General features: G+C 34.7%; 1 protein-coding gene across 1 annotated transcript in view; it reads left to right on the top strand.

Annotated features, from left to right (window-relative positions):
• The window catches only part of LOC142350799 (pyruvate dehydrogenase (acetyl-transferring) kinase isozyme 2, mitochondrial-like), a 56555-nt gene that overhangs the window by 27871 nt on the left and 7862 nt on the right, over positions 1–20822 (top strand). Inside the window, exons 6-11 of the mRNA XM_075402756.1 lie at positions 904–927; positions 3014–3100; positions 4165–4289; positions 11203–11361; positions 11736–11852; positions 14486–14599. Of these exons, the coding sequence (XP_075258871.1) occupies positions 904–927; positions 3014–3100; positions 4165–4289; positions 11203–11361; positions 11736–11852; positions 14486–14599 (626 nt within the window). The remainder of the gene's footprint in view (positions 1–903; positions 928–3013; positions 3101–4164; positions 4290–11202; positions 11362–11735; positions 11853–14485; positions 14600–20822) is intronic.

A 20822-nucleotide genomic window follows, 5' to 3' on the forward strand; every position in this document is an offset into this window, starting at 1 on the left:
AAATTTTTTTGCTGCTAGCAATTGATCTATGTAGCTTTTGGAAACTTAACCGATAGATGATCTGCAACTTTTCCAATTATAATGATTCAGGGATCATCAGGTGCAAAGAAAATTTTATCAGTTTACTAATTATGCTGTTGAAGATAATTGATGCGATGAATAGTTGGCCTTCACTTGTTGAGTTATGTAAAACCCAAAACTCTTGAAAAACTGAATTTTTATGTCTCATTTGGCAACTGCAACTAACAAATTATCCTTTACAAACTGTTGATTAATCTTTCGTTTGCTGTGCAAGTGCTGTATTGAATGCTCTATATTTTCAAAGTTGATTAAAAAGACCCGGTTGAGTGAGATCGGAACATGCGCGAAAGCTTATTACCGAGCCTCCTTGCCATAATAAATTCTTGACGCGTGATTCACGTGTACCATGGCGTTTTCAGAAATAGAATCGGGATAAATTTTACTATTGGTAATATAACTTGATGCAATCCGAATTTGAAAATACCCATTTTTGAAATATTTTAGCATATTGCAGTTAAGTTTATATTGCGTTAAACTGATTGTAAATATTAATTTATTGACTCATATAAACAAGCAGCCTAGTCAAGGCATGATTAAGTATAGGTTACGTGACTCTGCTTGAAGTCACTGAGAACTTCTTGCGTTTACCTTGCTGAAAACAGAACTTGGAAGTTTCAAAAATGCGGATAGTGCATGGAAGTTTACTTCTGTTTATGTGTATAGTAGTAACTTCTGGCATTTCAACTTCTGATAATAGAACTTTCCGTAGTGTTTTTAAATTAGGTCGCTAATTGAGTTAATTTATGATTAAATTAAGTACCTAATGCGGAAGTAGAGATTAAATTCAGTTTCATTAATAATGATTTTAAAATTTTGTTTTAGTTTTCATCAGCGAGCAAGAGGAAGGTCAGAGTAATCTATTATTGCAAGTAATGTCATGTAAATTTTTAATTTGCTAGCTTCATATTTTAGACAAATTGAACTTTTGTTATGGAAGACTATGCTATATGTCATTTCATTGTTAAACCAATTTACATAATGAGCTTCAGTTTTCATCGATTTTTCAACCCTTCAGTTTTCAAATTGGCTTCTTGAAAGTATGACGCTGTGTCCAACAGAAATGGCTGATTTTTATAACACTATTGTTTCGTGAAATGTGCATGGTTTTGTGTGTGTATGTGTATGATCAAGCTATCCGCAGTAACATCAGTGTTGTGTATATATATATATATATATATATATATATATATATATATATATATATATATATACATTAAATCTTCAAAAATTATTTAGTTCTTAAATGAAACAAATTTATTGATCCGACCCAATTTGGTGGGTGAGGAACTATATACTCAACTTTCTTTTTTGAGGTTTTCAATTCTTTCGATTACCACATTAAAGATACGTTAAAGTCAAAATGCATATCACATTAAGGGAGCTAAAATAAATGGCAATAGATTATATTCAATGTTTTTAGTAATTTTTGAATTTAATTGTTTTCAAAAAGTGTTAACGTACTTTCTAATTTTGCCCTTTTTTGTTTACCGTCTACTTGTTGATTATGCTCTTTAAAGACAGGTCCCATATCTTTTTTGGTGAAATTCCTTTTTATCGGATGCTCTGACTTTTTCATTAAGTTCTTTTTTGAACAAAAAAGACATTGAGTTTTGGTCATTGAATTTTCATTTGATTTTGTTATTTGTCCTGTCTCTTACTCTCCCTAATATGTGGCCCTCTAATGAGTTATTGTTTCATTTGTATAGTGGTTAGAGCTTCGAGTGATGGAGCTTTTAAATGGATACAGCAATTATTTTCGAGCAATAAGTGATTTTTTAAGTGATTCCTCAGGCTCTGAATGGCGATTTCACAATATCTTACTTTTAATTCTTTTTGACTAAAATATTCGAAACGCAATAGTTGCTTTCGATAAACACTTCAGTGGCACGATCTGGCTTCACCCAGCTATATTTATTGTTACTTAAGCTATTTTCTTGAATGATGAATTCTGTTTTGGGGGAATTTTAAACAACAGCATTTTTGCAGTTTGTTGGTTTCTGGTGAAGTTAATTCAATCATGAATTCAAAAATTTTAGTTTGCTTCCAATAAAGCATTGCATGAAGTTAATGGTTTGTTCTCTGTGAAATTGAAAGTGCTTCCTATTGAAAAAATTGTTTAAAATTTAGCCTCGTTTTTTGATAATTTGTAGTTGTTTTTTTTGTTTTTCCCCTTTTAGTAATTTTGATTTTGAAGGTGTTTTCTTCTAAATTGTTTTGATAGCTTACCTTTATATGTACGTTTTTATAACCATTGCAGTAAAATTTTCATTGATTGTTTTTGCGGAAATAGATGTTCTTGCTTCGTAAATGTTTAGTTGCTCTCGAACGAAGTTTGAAGCAATTATTGTAAACGTGTGTCTTTTGTTCTAGAATATTCTTTGACTTCGGTAGTGAATTTTTTTACACTTCAGTTCTTAATTTTTGAGTGATCTAAGTTTCTCTCGTTCAGTTGGTAATTCCATTTTTTATTCAATTGCTTTGGTAGTCATTGTCTTTTTTGGTGAACATATGAAAGGTTTCTTTTTTTATGTTATCAGATTGTGTTGTTTGGGGAAATAACGATTCTGTGGGTCTGTATCCGGATTTTTTCAGGCTGTTAATTTCTCAACAATCTTTTCCGACCACCGTTTTACTCACGTTTTCTCAATTTATTTTTTGATTATTGGTGCATTTTTCTACTTGAGATTGAAGTGTTACAAAGTTGTCGGTTGTACGTGAAGAAGCAACTCGGTCCTAATTCTTAGCGCATTGATTTTGTACGTTTCAGTTCGGTTTTTCGAGCTTTCCCAAATTTGTGTTTCTTAGATATCCAGTCCGTGAATTAAATACTAATCCAGAGGAGAAAGCACGAGCAGTACTTAACGTTATTGATTGCATGTTGATTTATTTGATTGCCTGACTACTCTCATTAGGATCATTATAAATGTTTCAGGTAGTGGATTTGTCAACATGGACTCACAGCACCCAAGATTTGTGGGCCTAATTGACCCCGAATGCGTTGTCTCTCATGTTATAGAAGGTTAGACAGATGAATATTGACAAAACATTTCGTTGATGAGTAATGCAGGGTAATAACAATAGACCAATAGTGGCAAGTTTTCAGTCGCCCTTTTCTTATTATTCCAACATTTCAGAGTGTTTTTCCCATGATAAATAACGATTTTTATCCTGACTTTGAGAACTTTTTTGCGCCTCAAACGTTCACGTAATACAACCATTGCAGCTAAGATTGGTCAGGCTATGCCCGACGTGGATCTACGGCTAAGCGAGCAGAATAAGGCGTTTTATGGAGTGGGCGCACTTTCTGCTTTAGTAAAATCTGCGTCACCTTGAAGCTCTCCTCTAACTTTAATGGGCTGATTTGTGAATGTTCCAATATTGCCTGATTTTTATTGAGTCTTTGATTGAAAAGTCAGGATTGGCTAGTCCAGCTTTTTTTTAACTGAGTGGTGGCTACAATTCATCAGAGCTGAAAAATTCCACGGACACATTCGCGAAATTTGTCATTTAGTGCTCTCAAACTAAGTTTGTAGCAATTATATCAGTCCGGTTGGTCTTTTTTAATGCGATTTTTTGCTTGACCGATTTTTCTTCTGACTAATTTGACTTTTCGTCCTCAAAAACAGGATAACAGGAAGCGCACAGCGGGCATTAAGTTCTCTTAGAGCCTTTCAGCTCAGTTATAGCATTTCAGGGTTGGGAGAGGTTGACCCCCAACCTCCCCCCCCCCCCCCACACACACACACACACACACACACACACACGCACACACACACACACACATCAGCCCCCCCCCCCCCCCCTCACTTCATCCCCCTCCCCTCCCCCGATTAAGCTAGCCTCACTAAACCGTGGCTAGCTACTGACGTAGCCAACCGCTCGCCAGTTGTTTGAGAGCAATTCGACCGACGTTAGCCGGCTATGTTTTTATTCATAGGTGGTGTAATTAACGCATGATACTTGCTTTAATTTGATTTGTATGACATCAGGTACAACCCTTGTGTGGACATTAGCAAATGGCCACCTGAAATCAATTCATTAATAAAGAAGTCACGCATGTTAACTGTTACCCTTATTGTTCAGATGCATATGAAAATGCTAGATCACTATGTGAGGAGTATTACCTCGTGGCACCTGATCTTATCATGAATGAGGAGGAAATCGGAAGGACGGAGAAGTCAGAATCATCAGCAACCAACTCGCCCAAAGTAAGTTTTCTGAGCAACCGTTACTCTTTATTAATAGCCGCCCTCATCTTCTCATCTATTATAGCGCTCCTATTTTTTTTTTTACAATTCAAAGAATTTGAATTGTATTGGTGCGCTGTGTTTTTTTTAAGATGTGTTCACACATTTTTCGATGACTTTGATCTTTCAAAACGGGATAAACAGGTAACGCCCAGCGGGGCATTATGTTTCATTAGAGGCCCAAAGTGGGCTTTAGTAGTCCTTCAATTGCTTATAGTCGTGCAGCTACTGGGATGGCCTTAATTTAAGGTTAAAAGGTCATTTTTAGAAGTTTTTGGGCTCAAAATGGTGCAATTTTTCATGTTTTTTTGTGATTTTTTTGTTTGATTAGTCTTAGATTGAAATTTTAAAAGTTGATGAAGGCCTTTTGTGAAACAAAATTGCCTGTTATGACCATTTTATGAGCTATATAATCTAGTACTACAAACACAAAAACACAGAATGATAATAGTTTTTGCAATTTGTTTCAGGTTTTTTCATTTATTGTCATTATTCAAGTTGTTTGAGTCCCAGGGGCCAGAAAACCTCATTAGGGGTTGGATAATAAGTTACTGAAAAATTTTTAGTTGCCATGGAATAGGTTTCAACTTTTGAATATCACAAATTTTAGCAATTTTTTTGACAAAATTCGCATTTTTTTTCGTTTTTGAAAATTTCATTGTTTTTTTTCGGTTTTTCCATTTTCAGGGACCAAGTCATCGCCTTTGAGGTTTGTTAATGGGACATTGCATAGTTTCTGGTAACAATGGAATGGTTTTTAACATTTTAATGTCTCGATTTTTAGCATTTTTTGGATAAAATCTTCAATTTTTTAAGGTTTCCTAAAGTTTTTGTCAGTTTTTGATATTCGTCCATTCTCAAGTGCAAGAAAACCTATTCCACGTTTTGATAAAAAGTTACTGCCTGGTTTTTAGTTTCAATGGATTTGTTTTCGACAATTTAACCTTTCGACTTTTAGAAGTTTTTTGATAGAATTTGCGATTTTTTTTCATGTTTTTTAAAACATTTATTTTATTTTTTTTCTTGTCTCAGTAGCTGGGCAACCTCATCCAGGGTTTGATAGTAGGTTATTAAATAGTTGCTAGGGAGCTTTTGAATGGCTTTCAACTTTTTAATAGATCCAATTTCAATTTTTTCAAGTTTGAAATTTGTAAAAAAATATTTCCTATCGATCTATGAGCCAATGAGTTTTTAAAGCTTGGAATTGGGTAACTGGATAGCCTCTAGAGACAGAAATGATTCTGAAGATATTTATATCACAATTGTCAGCAACATTTCCTTACAATTTGCAGTTGATTTCTTTTTTAAAATTTTTTGGTCAATTTCGAGTTAATCGATCTTTAAGGGCCAATGAATATTTTGAGATATCTTGCACACATAATACTGAACCATTATCAGAAACAAAATTTGGTTATGAACGTATTTTTGAAATAGGTATTTTTAAAGGGAGAAAATTTTGCCTTAGGTTTAAAAGCTTCAAGAGTTTTAGCAATGAGTATGTTTTTGTTTAGTTTTTATTCTTTTAGTTTCTCAATTTTTTGATATTTTTTGTGTTTTGGCTGGCATTTTTTTCAATTGATCGGCTAGTCAGGTAGAGTACGTCTGAGTTTTCCATTCAATTCTTTGAATTGTATTTCAGGACATGTCCTGCTATGTTTTTTTACTTCGTCGAATAAAAAAAATGTTTCGCTTTACCTCATTTTGCCGCTTTTTGAACATTTTGCGTGATATCTTTTTGACTTCTCTAGACTAGTTTCTCTCTTCTCTCATTCTGCTAAAAGTGATTTTGAACATCAGTTGCTCAGCAAAGCAATTCAAAATGAACAGAGTCAGTATAAAAAATTGAAGTCAGAAGTGGAAACGGGATAAACCCATAAAGCCCAATTTTAGATGCCCGCTATTTGAACGTCGTTCCTATAAGTCTTAGTAACCACCTCTAATGCTTATTGGTGTTGATAGTAGCCCCTGTAGCCTCTCTCTAAGAAACAGAAGTACGTTATGTTCAACTACGAAGTGCCATCAAAATAAATCGGACTTAAAAAATGTTTTTGTACAAAAATCTTTTTTTTTCAATATCTTCTATTCTTTCAATCCCAAACATGCTTATTGGAATCAACGGCGGCTATTTTCCGGCAACCTGCCGGGTATGTTTTCTCAAAAGCTCGACAGACACAATACCAAGATCTTTTTACGGATCGTTTACAGTTAGATGCATTTGTTAACCAATCTGTCAACCATTTCATCGATTTTGAAAGATACTCTGATATGGCGATATGACGACATTTTTTTTACTATGAAAATTCTCTCCGATTTTTTGATAGAAGGCCAAAATTTTGTTTATTTCAAATCATAGGGCGGTGAATAAGAAACAGAAGAATGTCCCCCAACTTTAACCGTTTTTTCGCTATTTGTCGCCAGAAGTTGGGTTTTCACATGCATCTCGAGGCCCAACTGTCGGGGACCCTATTTTTTTCTCAGTGGTATAATGTTATAACATCTTTTTTGAGCAAAAAAGGGGGTCGCCGTACTCGCCTAGGAGATAAACACGTAAAACCTTTCATTTTGCAGGTTTATCATCAACAGTAATTTCGAAATATTCTGTGCACTAACAGTTGCCATGAATTGTATTTTTTATAAAGACAGGCGATCTTTTAAGAATTTTCTTCAAGGAAAATATGTTTTTGGTGCATTCCATCCATTCCGGTGGCGTCAACCAGTTCTCTTGCTATTGTTTAACCATTGGTTTTGGTGTTTTATTGTTATCGAGCAGCTGGGATCAATTGTTCGAGCTAATTGTTGGCCGTTTATTACAAAATGCTGTATCAAAAGTGCTGCAGACGTATTTTTGTTCTCCCCTTCATTAGTTGCAAAATTTTTCAAGGGATGTTTCGTGGCCTCTAACACGGGTCAAATGAATTCAGTCAGTTAAATTTTGAATTAGATTTTTATTTATAGGACTTGTTTATATTATCAAGTCTCGTCGGGTGAGAGAATTTAATATCTAACATCCGGTTGATATGTCAAGAAGGAGGCTCGATTATGTGCAAACGCACTTAATGTTCCAAAGACTCTTATTCCCAATTTTGCTGAACTTGTTTGTCAAGTAGAAGGCAGAGGGTAAGAACATGTCCACATTGATTTTCGATAACGATGCCTAAACCTGTATCTGTTGTTCTCTCAAAGAGGCCAAACAAACTATCGAATTATTAGTGTAAAGATAGGGAATCGCCGAGAAATTTGAAGGCATTTTCAACTGTTATCGCATCCTGATCGTAATCTGTTGAGCTCTGTTAGTATCAAAATTAACAGCAAGCTATTATGAAGTCCAGTCTCCAAAACTCCATGTCAGCGAATGAGCGAAAATCTGTTCGCGAACACTCCTAAAAAATTTCTTCTTTAAACCTTTCGTAACACTCAGCTTTGATATTAATGGTTGATTTTTGAACAGCGGCGTGCGCATTTTTTAGACACTTAGTTCACATCCGAAAGCGTTGTTCGTAAAAAACAAATCGTATGACAAAGTTTCAATGTTTCAACAGATGAAAAGTTATTTATTGAGTAATTTTATTTAAATTCTTTTAGAATATTTATAATGAAGTGAATCAGGTAACTGTTAACACGAGTCTAAATTGAGGAGAAGGTAAGAATAAATAACTTCGAATATAAAAAAAATGGCCAATTCGCAATAAAAATTGCTGAAAACCATTGAAAAGTGGTTGAAAATCTATTTAGCATAAAAATTGCAGAACGTCATTCCACATTGCTCCACTGGAAGTTGGAATCCTAAATAGCTCTTTTTGACCTACGAAAAACGTGTCTGTAGTTTATATGGTCATTGCGTTTGACAAATTGTTACAAAATGGTCGGAAAGGGGCTGATTTTATAAAAGTGCTAAATTTTTGAAATATCGGTCACAATTTTTTAATCCCTTTAGTTAAAAAACAACAATTGACGTCTAAGGAATCTCCAGTCGAAGTTTTTAACACTCGGTGGGCTTTCCGTTGATATCACTCATCGGTCAACATCAATTGTATCGGGCGGCCAGATTTGACTGACCAAAAAATCTCTTGAGCATACATCTCCCCACTTTGTGGTTCTAAAAAACCCAGTGCTAAGTAACATCTAATCCTTGGAGATGAAAGAGATAGAGGCTTTTTTTCTCAGCCGCTAGATTAGAAAAACCTAGATTTTGGCGACACAAAAATGACAGAAAAAAGCTCGACTAGAATCTATTGCATTTACGCACTACATGAAGTGGGAACAATAAGATAATGATAGTGTCAAAACAGAATTAAAATCGAGTTTTAACTTAGTCGCCATTATTATTTGCCATAACATTACATTACACTTCATAACGTAAGCTCGTCTTCACCTTTATGAAACTTCAATAAGAAGTTCGATTGATTTCTGGAACTATCACATCATTATAGGAAACTGATAGCAATTCGCCTTACGTTTTACTCTAATTTTAGCTCAGTTCACCACTCTAGAAATTTGTTTCCTCTCATTTTGGTCGACAAACGGCTTCAAATGAGAGTTTTTCCATGTTGTTAATTTGCTCTCAAACGGAGTTAGTAGCTATTTGGGTCCTGTTTTACTAAATTGGTACAATTTCTTGCTGTAATGTTTCCTCGTTTTTAGTGGAATTGACTTTTAGTCATCTGTTCAGTTCCGTTAACTCTTTATTTCATAATTCCATGTAAAGGGCAGTTTTGGTTGGAATGTTTCAAAAAGTTTTTCAAAACTATGGTTATTTTTGGTATGAGTTTTATGTCACTTGACGACAAGTAGATTACGTAATTTGAAAAAATGATTGAGTGACTGCTTAGATTTTTTTCCATAGTTTACTTCAATGACAAATGAAGTTTCAATGCTTCAACGGATGAAATATTTTTTAGATTAGAGTATTTCTATCTAATTTCTTCTAGATGAAGTATTATAATGAAGTTTATAATGAAGTGAGTCAATTAATTGTTAAAACGCGTCTAAATTGAGGAATGTTTACCAAATGGTCAGAAATAGGCTCATTTTGAATTTTTTAAAATTAAAAACTGATTATTTATTTGCTCTCAAGTTAAGTTTGTAGCAATTATATTAGTCCTGTGGGTCTTTTATTCGATTTTTTGCTTGACTTTTAGTCCTCAAAAACAAACAGAATAAACAGGTAGCAGCCAGTGGGCATTAAGTGATCTTAGAGCCTTCCAGCTCACTAGTCTCCAAGTATGCGATTCACAAATACTGTTTTGGAGAACTATACTTATGGTGTAAAAGGCGTTTCTTTGAAATCGACCCCTCCCCCCCCCCACACACACACACACACCAGCACCCTCTCACTTCACTCCTCCCCCCAATCTCCACCCCTGCACATCGCTCAGACCGTAAGGACCCCGTGCAGACAAAACCGCCCTCCCATTGTTGCCCCGCCCCTGCTGTTGCCTCTGGACACCCACTACCCCACTGTTCCCCCGCATCAGCCCTCCGGTGCACCCCCGCTGCGCTCACCTCACGGCCCTGTAATTAAGATAAAGCTAACCTCACTATACAGTGCTAGCTAGCTACTAACAAAGCCAGTCGCTGGTTGTTGTTTGAGAGCAATTCGCCCGACGTTACTCGGTTATATTTGAATTATCAGTCACAATTTTTAAACCTCTTCAGCTAAAAAACAATTGACGTTTAAAAGAATCTCCAGTCGAAATTTCTAACACTCTGTGGGTTTTCCGTTAATATCACTTATATCGTTCAACATCAATTGTATCGGCTGGCCAGATTTGACTGACCAAAAAATCTGTCGGGCATATATCTCCCCACTATGTGGGTAAAGAAAATGAGTGCTAAGTAACATCTAGTCCTTGGAGAGGAAAGAGAAAAAGCTTTTTCCCAGCCACTAGAGTAGAAAATCCTCGATTTCGGGGCACAAAAATGACAGAGAAAAAAAACAGACTAGCGTCTGTTGCCTTTACGCACTACGTGAAGCGGGAACAATGAAATAATGATAGTGTCAAACCGGATTTAAAATTAAGTTCAATTTATACGCCAGTATTTTTCGCCACACCCTCATACTTCATAAGGTAAGCTCTTCTTAAGCTTTATGAAACTTAATAAGTAGTTCTATTGTTTTCCGGAACTATCACATCATTTTAGGCGACTAATAGCACTTCGCTTTACGTTTCGCCTAAAGTTTTGCTCAGTTCACTACTGCAATTTGTTTCCTTTCATTTTGGTCAACGAAGGACTTCATATAAGAGTTTTTAGTAATTTTTTTGTTAGTGGCTATTTGGGTCCTATTTTCTTTTATCTGTGCGATTTACTGCTGTATTTTTTCTTCATCTCAAAGAATTTGACTTTTCGTCTTCACGAGGAGGATAAGTTGCTGTGCAGCTCCGTAAAAGCTTTAATTCTTTATTTCTTCAACTTCTTTATAACTTTATACAGATTTTTAACCAAAATATAACATATCAGCCTTCAATGAAAAAAAAACGAATTTTTTTGTCTGTCCTTTTTACTGTTTTTTTTAGACTGCCGATCTACGAATCTATTGCGGCTATTGTCTGGCAATCTGCCAGCTATGTTTTCTTGTTAACGGCAGTTTTGTAGGGTTTGAACACCAATCTCAACAATTAATGTAAGCCTCAGGCCAATTCATCTGAAAATAAATCATCCGACCGTAGTCGGTTGTTATTTTATTGAATGTGATTTATTTATTTAACCCTTATTAGATTTTTGAATTTTAAAATTTCATTTTAATATTTATATCTACCGAAGAGTCTAGAAGTTAATCTTGACGAGGAGAGTGCTTAGATACGCCGAATTTTCAAAGTAACATTGATGTTGAATAATTATATGAGTAACTTAATTAAATTGTTGCGTTTTTGAGGTGAAAATAGCCTACATACCCTCTCACCTGCACCACATGGCATTCGAGCTGTTCAAGAATGCGATGCGTGCTACAGTGGAGTACCATGGGAAGGACAGTGAGAAATTTCCTCCGATTGTGGTCACCATTTCACATGGACCCAGTGAACTCTCTATTAAGGTGAGAACTTTACTTAATGCTGAAGGAGACTGCACATATCCGTCGAAAAGATTCTTGGCAACGAAAACACAAAAAGGGAATCTAAAAAGTGTTTCGCATTTATGGGGGCAGCTTTGTGAATTATTTTCAAGTGGCCCTCAGGGTTTCTGAACGTTGTTAGTGATCAATGTTTTGCTGCCATGTTTGATCACAGTTAAAATAGAAAATTGAATTATGTACGTTATAATGCAAAGTTAGACCGTGAAACGAGCATAACATTTCTTTGAATAGTGTCTTGGGTTTAAATGAGAAATATGAAATTGACTTTGATTTAAACAAAATACCAATAGTAAAAAAAAATGCAGCTGCTCCATTTTAAAAGTTTTGAGTTTCAGATCAGTGACCGTGGAGGTGGGTTTGCACATGGCGAGACAAATACCCTGTTCAAGTATTTGTTCACCACAGCCAAATTGCCAATGCATACATCCATGCACACGGACTCAACGCCACTCGTGAGTTCTACTCAATTTTGCAAAGAAAAAGATAAACAGAACCAGAAATATGAGGCCAAGAAAGGCAGGGAGGTGTTATGGCTGGGTGGGGGTGGTAATAGGTTTGCAAACATTAAGATTTGCAAAACTGAAGATATCTGTCAGAAGCAGTTTGGAAATTAACAGCACCGGAGGTTCTGCCTTGTGCTGAGACTAATGCGGTTTGTCCAAATGGTCACAAAAAACTGTAAAGCACCTCCCCTGTATTTGTAAGCTCGTCTTATTAACGTCATAAGCAGCAATTAAGCAACCATGGGGCGTAGGATGTTCGACGATGGGTTTTTTGTAGCCATTAGTAGCCATTTTTGTACCAATCAAAACACTTTGATTTGCAAGTAGATTTTGCAGTTTTAGCTTGGTTATATAGTGGTTATGACAATAGGCTCCGTAGAAAAATTGATTACAACGACAATCAAACATTGACCAGACTTTTCGAATGTTGAGCATTTTCACGATGTTTAACTCCAACTCCAAATTATTGTCCGTTTTTAACAGGCAGTGGTAGCTTATTTACATTAAAGCTATTGATACGCAATTTAAAACATTGACTAGTCTTTCCCTGTTACTTTTTTTTAATCAAAAGCATTGCCGCGATGACACTGAGTAGAGTAAAAGAGATGCAAACCTTGAAAAAAATGATACATTTCGCATGTGCTTATAACTGCTGTTTTGCATATAAAGACGACTGTTAGTGACACTTGACAATTTTACAGCATCTAGTGGATTTGTAAGTACCTCTTTTAAGTGTTTAATAGCCGGCCTCATCTTCTCAGCCGGCTATTATAGCGCTCCTATTTTTTTACAATTCAAAGAATTTGAATTGTATTGGGGCGCTGTCTTTTTTTTAAGATCTGTTCACACATTTTCATGATTTTTGAAGTCAAATTGGAGTAGCGATTTTGGTCACGCCGAAACAGGAAGTGGAGCGAAAAAGCGAGTGGTTTTGCGGCGTGAACTTTTTTTGCTCTAAATTTAAAGTAGAGTGAGAAAACGGTGTTTGAACAAAAATTCTCTTTCTCGCTAGTGGTTTTTTGTTCACATGCGGCAAGTTCACTTTGATTTTTACAGTTTTTTCGAGTTTTTGAATCGGATTTTTTCTAAATGGTTTTCCCAATTCATTCATAGTCCGTTCTTGGTCTAGTTTTCTGTTTAGTCAATGAAAATTCTTTGAATTGTACGTCAGGACTTGTCGTGCTATGTTTTTTTTTACTTCGTCAAACTTTTTATCGCTTTACCCATTTTGTCGCTTTTTCGACATTTTGCGTGAAATCTTTTTGACTTCTCTAGGCTAGTTTCACTCTTCTGTCATTCTGCTCAAAGTCCTTTTAAACAGCAGCTGCTCAGCAAAGCAATTCAAAATGAAGAGAGTCAGTATAAAAAATCGAAGTCAGAAATAGAAACGGGATAAACCCATTTTTAGATGCCGGGTACTTGAACTTTGTTCTCATAAGTTTTTGTTACTTTCTATAATGCTTATTGGTATTGATACATACTAGACCCTGTAGCCTCTCACTGAGAGACAGGAGTATGTTCAATTACGAAATGTCATCAAAATAAATCGCACTTAAAAATGTTTATATACAAAAATCAATTTTTGTTGATATTTTCTTTTCTTTCAATCCCAATAGAGTTATGGGAATCAACGGCGGCTATTTTCCGGCAATCTGCCGGGTATGTTTTAATTGGTATTGGCGTAATTTCCACAAAAGTTTTGGCTCAGGATTTTTGCCTAATGGCTACACAAATTTCGTTCGCCTGATCGAGTTTTCGCCTCATATCTCTTCCTCCAAAAGAAATGCTTTGATATAAGTGCTTTTCGACTGAAACTTTTCTAAGGTAAAGCTTCAAATGGCGCTTCATAAATCTTTATTTGGTACTCGCCTAATGTTCATGAAATTGGTGGCAACGTTGCAATGAAATATTCCTCAAACAAATGGAGGTTTCGCTTTTATTGTGGCAGGAGAATTAACCAAAAATGGGTAGCTGCCGCACCGGCGTTTTGCAAAAACTGGTTGACAAACCATCCGTGACAACAAGCAATTTGTACAAATCATGAAAAATGTCCTCTCCATGGAATTTGATTTTTTGACAAAGAAGACTCATGTCGTGGTTGAATGATCATCCGCTGAGATTACGCTGATCAATGAATTATTGATTGAATGTTTTGACAGAAAAAAGCGAGAACCTAACATCAGTCAGTCTGTGTTTCTTATTCAGCTCATTTTCTGCTTTCTGTGAGCCTCTCAAGACAAGATACTAAATGGTTAAGTGGAATCTAAATTATACATGCTCAAGAAGTTTTTTTTAAAAATGCTAGCTTGACTTTTTCTCATGTTTCCAAAGTTCGGTTTCACGACCTTTTGGACAAAACATGTCAAGCAAGAAGGCTCGCTTGAAGCTTTGCACAGTACAAAGAAGTTTGATGCAATTGTTGCAGTTGAGTGTATTTTTCTGCAAACTTCTTGATTGACCGTTTTTATCTTGTCAATTGACATTTACGCCATTTCCGAGTTTTGCCGGATCTAAATTGTTCTCTTATTCACAATTTTAAGCAATTTTAGCATCAATTTTAATGGTGTTTTTGTTGTGTACAGGCTGGTTATGGGTATGGACTTCCGCTGTCGAGGATCTACGCGAGATACTTCAATGGAGATCTCGTTCTCTGTCCACAGGAGGGTCTGGGAACCGATGCTCTTATCTACCTAAATGTAAGTTTACCTTGTTCAGCTCCAAGATTCCAAGAAGTGTGTTGCGTTCAAATTTGAGGCAGAGACTAATAATGTTTTTGAGGGAAAATATTGTTGTTACTGTGGTCGTTCGCAAGAGAAATTGACACGTTCCTAAATTAGTTTATCTTTTCCGTTAATTTTAAATTGACGCTTAAGTTCAATTTTTTTCATGTTTATATTCTCAAGCCTTCGTACCCAAGCGCTTTAATTTTTATGGTAAAATTTTGTATAAACATACAGATAAAAAGACAGAACGCTAACAAATGGTAGTAGGACTTCTTATGACCGGTACAAAATAAATTTGTAGTGTTCTCAATTAACTTCAAGAAGTTTGATTTATAACTTCAAAGCATCAAATATTTAGTTTATAACTATATTGCGGTTCTGTCAGTTTGTTTTTGTTCGTCTGACGCTCTTTTTCTTTAATTACTCCGAAACGATGTTTCAAGTAAATATTGTAAACATTGTCTTTTTAAAGTTGGTTCTCGACCATTTTGACTTTTCGAATAAATTTTACTTCCTCAATATGGTTCAAATTTCTCTCATTCTTTGCTCTCTCAAATTGCTCAGCTCAATTGGAGGAAGTTCACTTGTAAAATTCAATTAAAAATTCTCTCTCTCTCACACGCTTGCTAAAGATTTAAGGTAGTATAGGGTTTTGATGATGAATGATTTACATCCCTCAACAAAACGACTGCATTCTAAAGATGGATTCTTAAAGGTGGAACTAAGACGGATTTTGAAGGCATAAAAATGGTTTCAATTATTAATATAATTCGTTTTCAAAGCATTTTAAACGGCATAAACTGTAAACTCATCAAAACTTTGTGTATTTTCTCCAAATTTAACTTTATGCGTGTTTATTTTGCAGCCATATTTGGCGACTATATTTTTAAGACATATCCTTCAATGCGTTCTTGGACAAAAGTTTTTAATAATTATGTCATAATGTCTACGTATTGATTTTTGATTGCTTTCGAAAAGAAGCAAATGTTGTTGTTTTTATGACAATTTTTTTTTGCTTGACCGTTTTGATATTTGTTTCTTTTGCTCACTTGAGTGGTTTGACTTTTCATCCTGAGGTATCATTGGTATGAACTGTTTAAATCTGAGGGCATAGGTTAGCTTTCTGAGCCCTTCTAGATGCCAAATATAGGCAGCAAGCTGCTGAGGAAGTAGAACTTTTGGTATGAGGTGCAATTTGACTTATGGCATCTTTGAACAAACCCATCTCCTTAACTAATGCTGCTGGCCTCGCTAAGTTTAACGTAGCTTCAACCAAAGCCGAGCCCTCGACGTCTTTCAAGAGCAACTCGCCCGCAGGGGCAGTCGGTTTAAGTTCTATATTTTTAAGGCAATGGTTTTGGTTGTTCACCTATATTAGTAGACTAACTAGAAGCAGGGCTGTAGAAGAAGTAGAAGAAATCTGATTTAATTATAGCTGCGAAGCTGTAAGCTGAGCGTAGCTATATTGCGGTGCTCTTGGTTTTTACAATCCAAGAATTGGATTGTATTGGTGCTCTGTCTTTTTTTATTTTTGTAAGATGTTTTCACACCTTTTTTTCATGACTCTGAGCTTTCAAAACGGGATAAACAGGTAAAGCTCAGCGGGCATCAAGTTTCATTAGAGCCCTTACCCTTAGTAGTCCGTCAAGTGTTTAGAGCGGCGAATATACTGGGAAGGCCGTATTTCAAGGTTAAAAGTTCATTTTTAGGAGTTTTTGAGCCCAAAATGTTGCAATTTTTCGCGTTTTTTCGACTTCTTTCGACTTATTTGTTATACCCGTCTAAAATTGATTTTTGTAAAAGTTCATAAAGGATTTTTGCAAGAAAAAACTGTTTTTTAATGACTGTTTTAAGGGCTATATCTTTTGGAACTCGAAACAAACACGCAAATTTTTACTTATTTTTACAATTTATTTCTATTTTTTTTAAAACGTTTGTAATTTTTTGAGTTTTTTTAGCCCTCGGTGTCTGGGAATGTCCGCCGCCAGGGTTTGTTAATCGTTTATTGCGTAGTTTCTAGTGGTAATGGAATGCTTTTCAACATTTTAACATCACGAATTTAAGCAATTTTCAGAAAAACTTGCAATCTTTTCAAATTTTTTAACATTTATTGTAATTATCTAAGTTTTTCCAGCTTCAGGGGCAAGAAAACCTCCTATCGGGTTTGATAATAGGTTACGGAGTGATTTTTGTTGGCCATGGAATGGCCTTCAACTTTCTAATATTACAATTTAAGGAATGGCCTTCAACTTTCTAATATTACAACATTTTTTTAACGTTTATTGTAATTATCTAAGTTTTTCCAGCTTCAGGGGCAAGAAAACCTCCTATCGGGTTTGATAATAGGTTACGGAGTGATTTTTATTGGCCATGGAATGGCCTTCAACTTTCTAATATTACAATTTAAGGAATGGCCTTCAACTTTCTAATATTACAACATTTTTTTAACATTTATTGTAATTATCTAAGTTTTTCCAGCTTCAGGGGCAAGAAAACCTCCTATCGGGTTTGATAATAGGTTACGGAGTGATTTTTATTGGCCATGGAATGGCCGTCAACTTTCTAATATTACAATTTAAGGAATGGCCTTCAACTTTCTAATATTACAAATTAAGCGTTTAATATTACAAATTACTGATAAAACCTGCAATTTCAAGTTTTTTTTGGAAATTTCTCATTTTTTAGGTTTCTCCAATCTCAAGGTCCAAGGAACCTGCTCTAGGGTTTGATAATAAGTTACAACATAGTTTTTAGATACAAGGATGTAGTTTTAAGTTTTTAATATCTTGAATTTCAGCAGTTTTTTTTAAAAAAAACTTGCAATTTTTTCAAGAGTTTTTCAGGCACCAAGGGTACAGAAACCTCCTCTACGATTTGATAATAAGTTACTGCATAGCTGCTAGAGGAAATGGTGGGTTATCAATGTTTCAATAACACGAGTTTCAGCTGTTTTTTTGATAAAATTTAACTTTTTTCAATTGAAACGTGTTTCAAATTTATTGGTTTTTATGATCCAATGAAACTATTTAAATTTTGGAAAAGAGATACTGGATAGCCTCTGGAGACATTGAAATGGTTCTGAAGATATTATATCATGAATTTTAAGCAAAATTTTGCTAAGATTTGAAATTGTTTTGGATTCTTTGAAATTTTTCTGTCATTTTCTGGGTTTAACAAGCCTTACTTGCCCTTTTTTAAGTCTTGCAGATAGTTTGCATGGCAGAACTCCACAGACCAAAAAAGTATTTTGCCCTTCTTATTTCCGCAAAATTTAGAAACCTTCTATAAATTTTGCGCTTATCATTTTTGAAGCATTTGTCATATTTCTCGAGTTTATGTACGTGGACAATAGATCTTTTTCATGTGAGTATCTTAATGAGTATATTGAATTGTATCATATTTGGCCCTCATGGTAAAAGGTTTCAAAAGTTTCAGAAAAAACTTTGTTTAGTTTGTGCGATTATTTTAGTTTCTCAATTTTCAGATTATTTTTTTGCTGGGATTGTTAAACTGGTCTGCTGGTCAGTAAGATTACTTCTACGTTTTTTATTCAATTCTTTGGATTGTATTTCAGGACTTGTCCTGCTATGTTTTTTGTTTCGTCGTCTGACGCTCTTTTTTCGTTTTACATTTGTTCACACAGCAAAGCTGAAAAAGTCAAATTTTCTGAATGACTTCTTCCTCTTACTAACGGCATATGCGCGCGTGACGTCATTTCTCACTCGCTTTAGCAAAAGTGTTTAGGTTTTTTGCGTGATTAGATTTTGATCATACGTGACTTACCTCACTCAATAAAATGATTTTTGCACTTTAAAACTTCGTCTACTTTAAAACTAGTAGTCCGTCAAGTGTTTAGAGCGGCGAATATACTGGGAAGGCCGTATTTCAAGGTTAAAAGTTCATTTTTAGGAGTTTTTGAGCCCAAAATGTTGCAATTTTTCGCGTTTTTTCGACTTCTTTCGACTTATTTGTTATACCCGTCTAAAATTGATTTTTGTAAAAGTTCATAAAGGATTTTTGCAAGAAAAAACTGTTTTTTAATGACTGTTTTAAGAGCTATATCTTTTGGAACTCGAAACAAACACGCAAATTTATACTTATTTTTACAATTTATTTCTATTTTTTTAAAAACGTTTGTAATTTTTTGAGTTTTTTTAGCCCTCGGTGTCTGGGAATGTCCGCCAGGGTTTGTTAATCGTTTATTGCGTAGCTCTAGTGGTAATGGAATGCTTTTCAACATTTTAACATCACGAATTTAAGCAATTTTCAGAAAAACTTGCAATCTTTTCACATTTTTTAACATTTATTGTAATTATCTAAGTTATTCCAGCTTCAGGGGCAAGAAAACCTCCTATCGGGTTTGATAATAGGTTACGGAGTGATTTTTATTGGCCATGGAATGGCCTTCAACTTTCTAATATTACAATTTAAGGAATGGCCTTCAACTTTCTAATATTACAAATTAAGCGTTTTACTGATAAAACCTGCAATTTCAAGTTTTTTTTGGAAATTTCTCATTTTTTAGGTTTCTCCAATCTCAAGGTCCAAGGAACCTGCTTTAGGGCTTGATAATAAGTTACAACATAGTTTTTAGATACAAGGATATAGTTTTCAAGTTTTTAATATCTTGAATTTCAGCAGTTTTTTTAAAAAAAACTTGCAATTTTTTCAAGAGGTTTTCAGGCACCAAGGGTACAGGAACCTCCTCTAGGATTTGATGATAAGTTACTGCATAGCTGCTAGAAGAAATGGTGGTTTATCAATGTTTCAATAACACGAGTTTCAGCTGTTTTTTGATAAAATTTAACTTTTTTCAATTGAAACCTGTTTCAAATTTATTGGTTTTTATGATCCAATGAAACTATTTAAATTTTGGAAAAGAGATACTGGATAGCCTCTGCAGACATTGAAATGGTTCTGAAGATATTATATCATGAATTTTTAGCAAAATTTTGCTAAGATTTGAAATTGTTTTGGATTTTTTGAAATTTTTCTGTCATTTTCTGAGTTTAACAAGCCTTACTTGCCCACAAAACTTTTTTAAGTCTTGCAGATAGTTTGCATGGCAGAACTCCACAGACCAAAAAGGTATTTTGCCCTTCTTATTTCCGCAAAATTTAGAAACCTTCTTTAAATTTTGCACTTATCATTTTTGAAGCATTTGTCATATTTCTCGAGTTTATGTACGTGGACAATAAATCTTTTTCATGTGAGTATCCTAATGAGTATATTGAATTGTATCATATTTTGCCCTCATGGTAAAAGGTTTCAAAAGTTTCAGAAAAAAAACTTTGTTTAGTTTGTTCAATTATTTTAGTTTCTCAATTTTCAGATTATTTTTTTGCTGGGATTGTTAAACTGATCTGCTGGTCAGTAAGATTACTTCTACGTTTTTTATTCAACTCTTTGGATTGTATTTCAGGACTTGTCCTGCTATGTTTTTTGTTCCGTCGTCTGACGCTCTTTTTTCGTTTTACATTTGTTCACACAGCAAAGCTGAAAAAGTCAAATTTTCTGAATGACTTCTTCCTCTTACTAACGGCATATGCGCGCGTGACGTCATTTCTCACTCGCTTTAGCAAAAGTGTTTAGGTTTTTTGCGTGATTAGATTTTGATCATACGTGACTTACCTCACTCAATAAAATGATTTTTGCACTTTAAAACTTCGTCTACTTTAAAACTAGTAGTCCGTCAAGTGTTTAGAGCGGCGAATATACTGGGAAGGCCGTATTTCAAGGTTAAAAGTTCATTTTTAGGAGTTTTTGAGCCCAAAATGTTGCAATTTTTCGCGTTTTTTCGACTTCTTTCGACTTATTTGTTATACCCGTCTAAAATTGATTTTTGTAAAAGTTCATAAAGGATTTTTGCAAGAAAAAACTGTTTTTTAATGACTGTTTTAAGAGCTATATCTTTTGGAACTCGAAACAAACACGCAAATTTATACTTATTTTTACAATTTATTTCTATTTTTTTAAAAACGTTTGTAATTTTTTGAGTTTTTTTAGCCCTCGGTGTCTGGGAATGTCCGCCAGGGTTTGTTAATCGTTTATTGCGTAGCTCTAGTGGTAATGGAATGCTTTTCAACATTTTAACATCACGAATTTAAGCAATTTTCAGAAAAACTTGCAATCTTTTCACATTTTTTAACATTTATTGTAATTATCTAAGTTATTCCAGCTTCAGGGGCAAGAAAAC

This window comes from Convolutriloba macropyga, chromosome 12, assembly GCF_964194025.1.
Source record: "Convolutriloba macropyga chromosome 12, txConMacr16.3, whole genome shotgun sequence".
In the NCBI taxonomy this organism is placed as follows: domain Eukaryota; kingdom Metazoa; phylum Xenacoelomorpha; order Acoela; family Convolutidae; genus Convolutriloba; species Convolutriloba macropyga.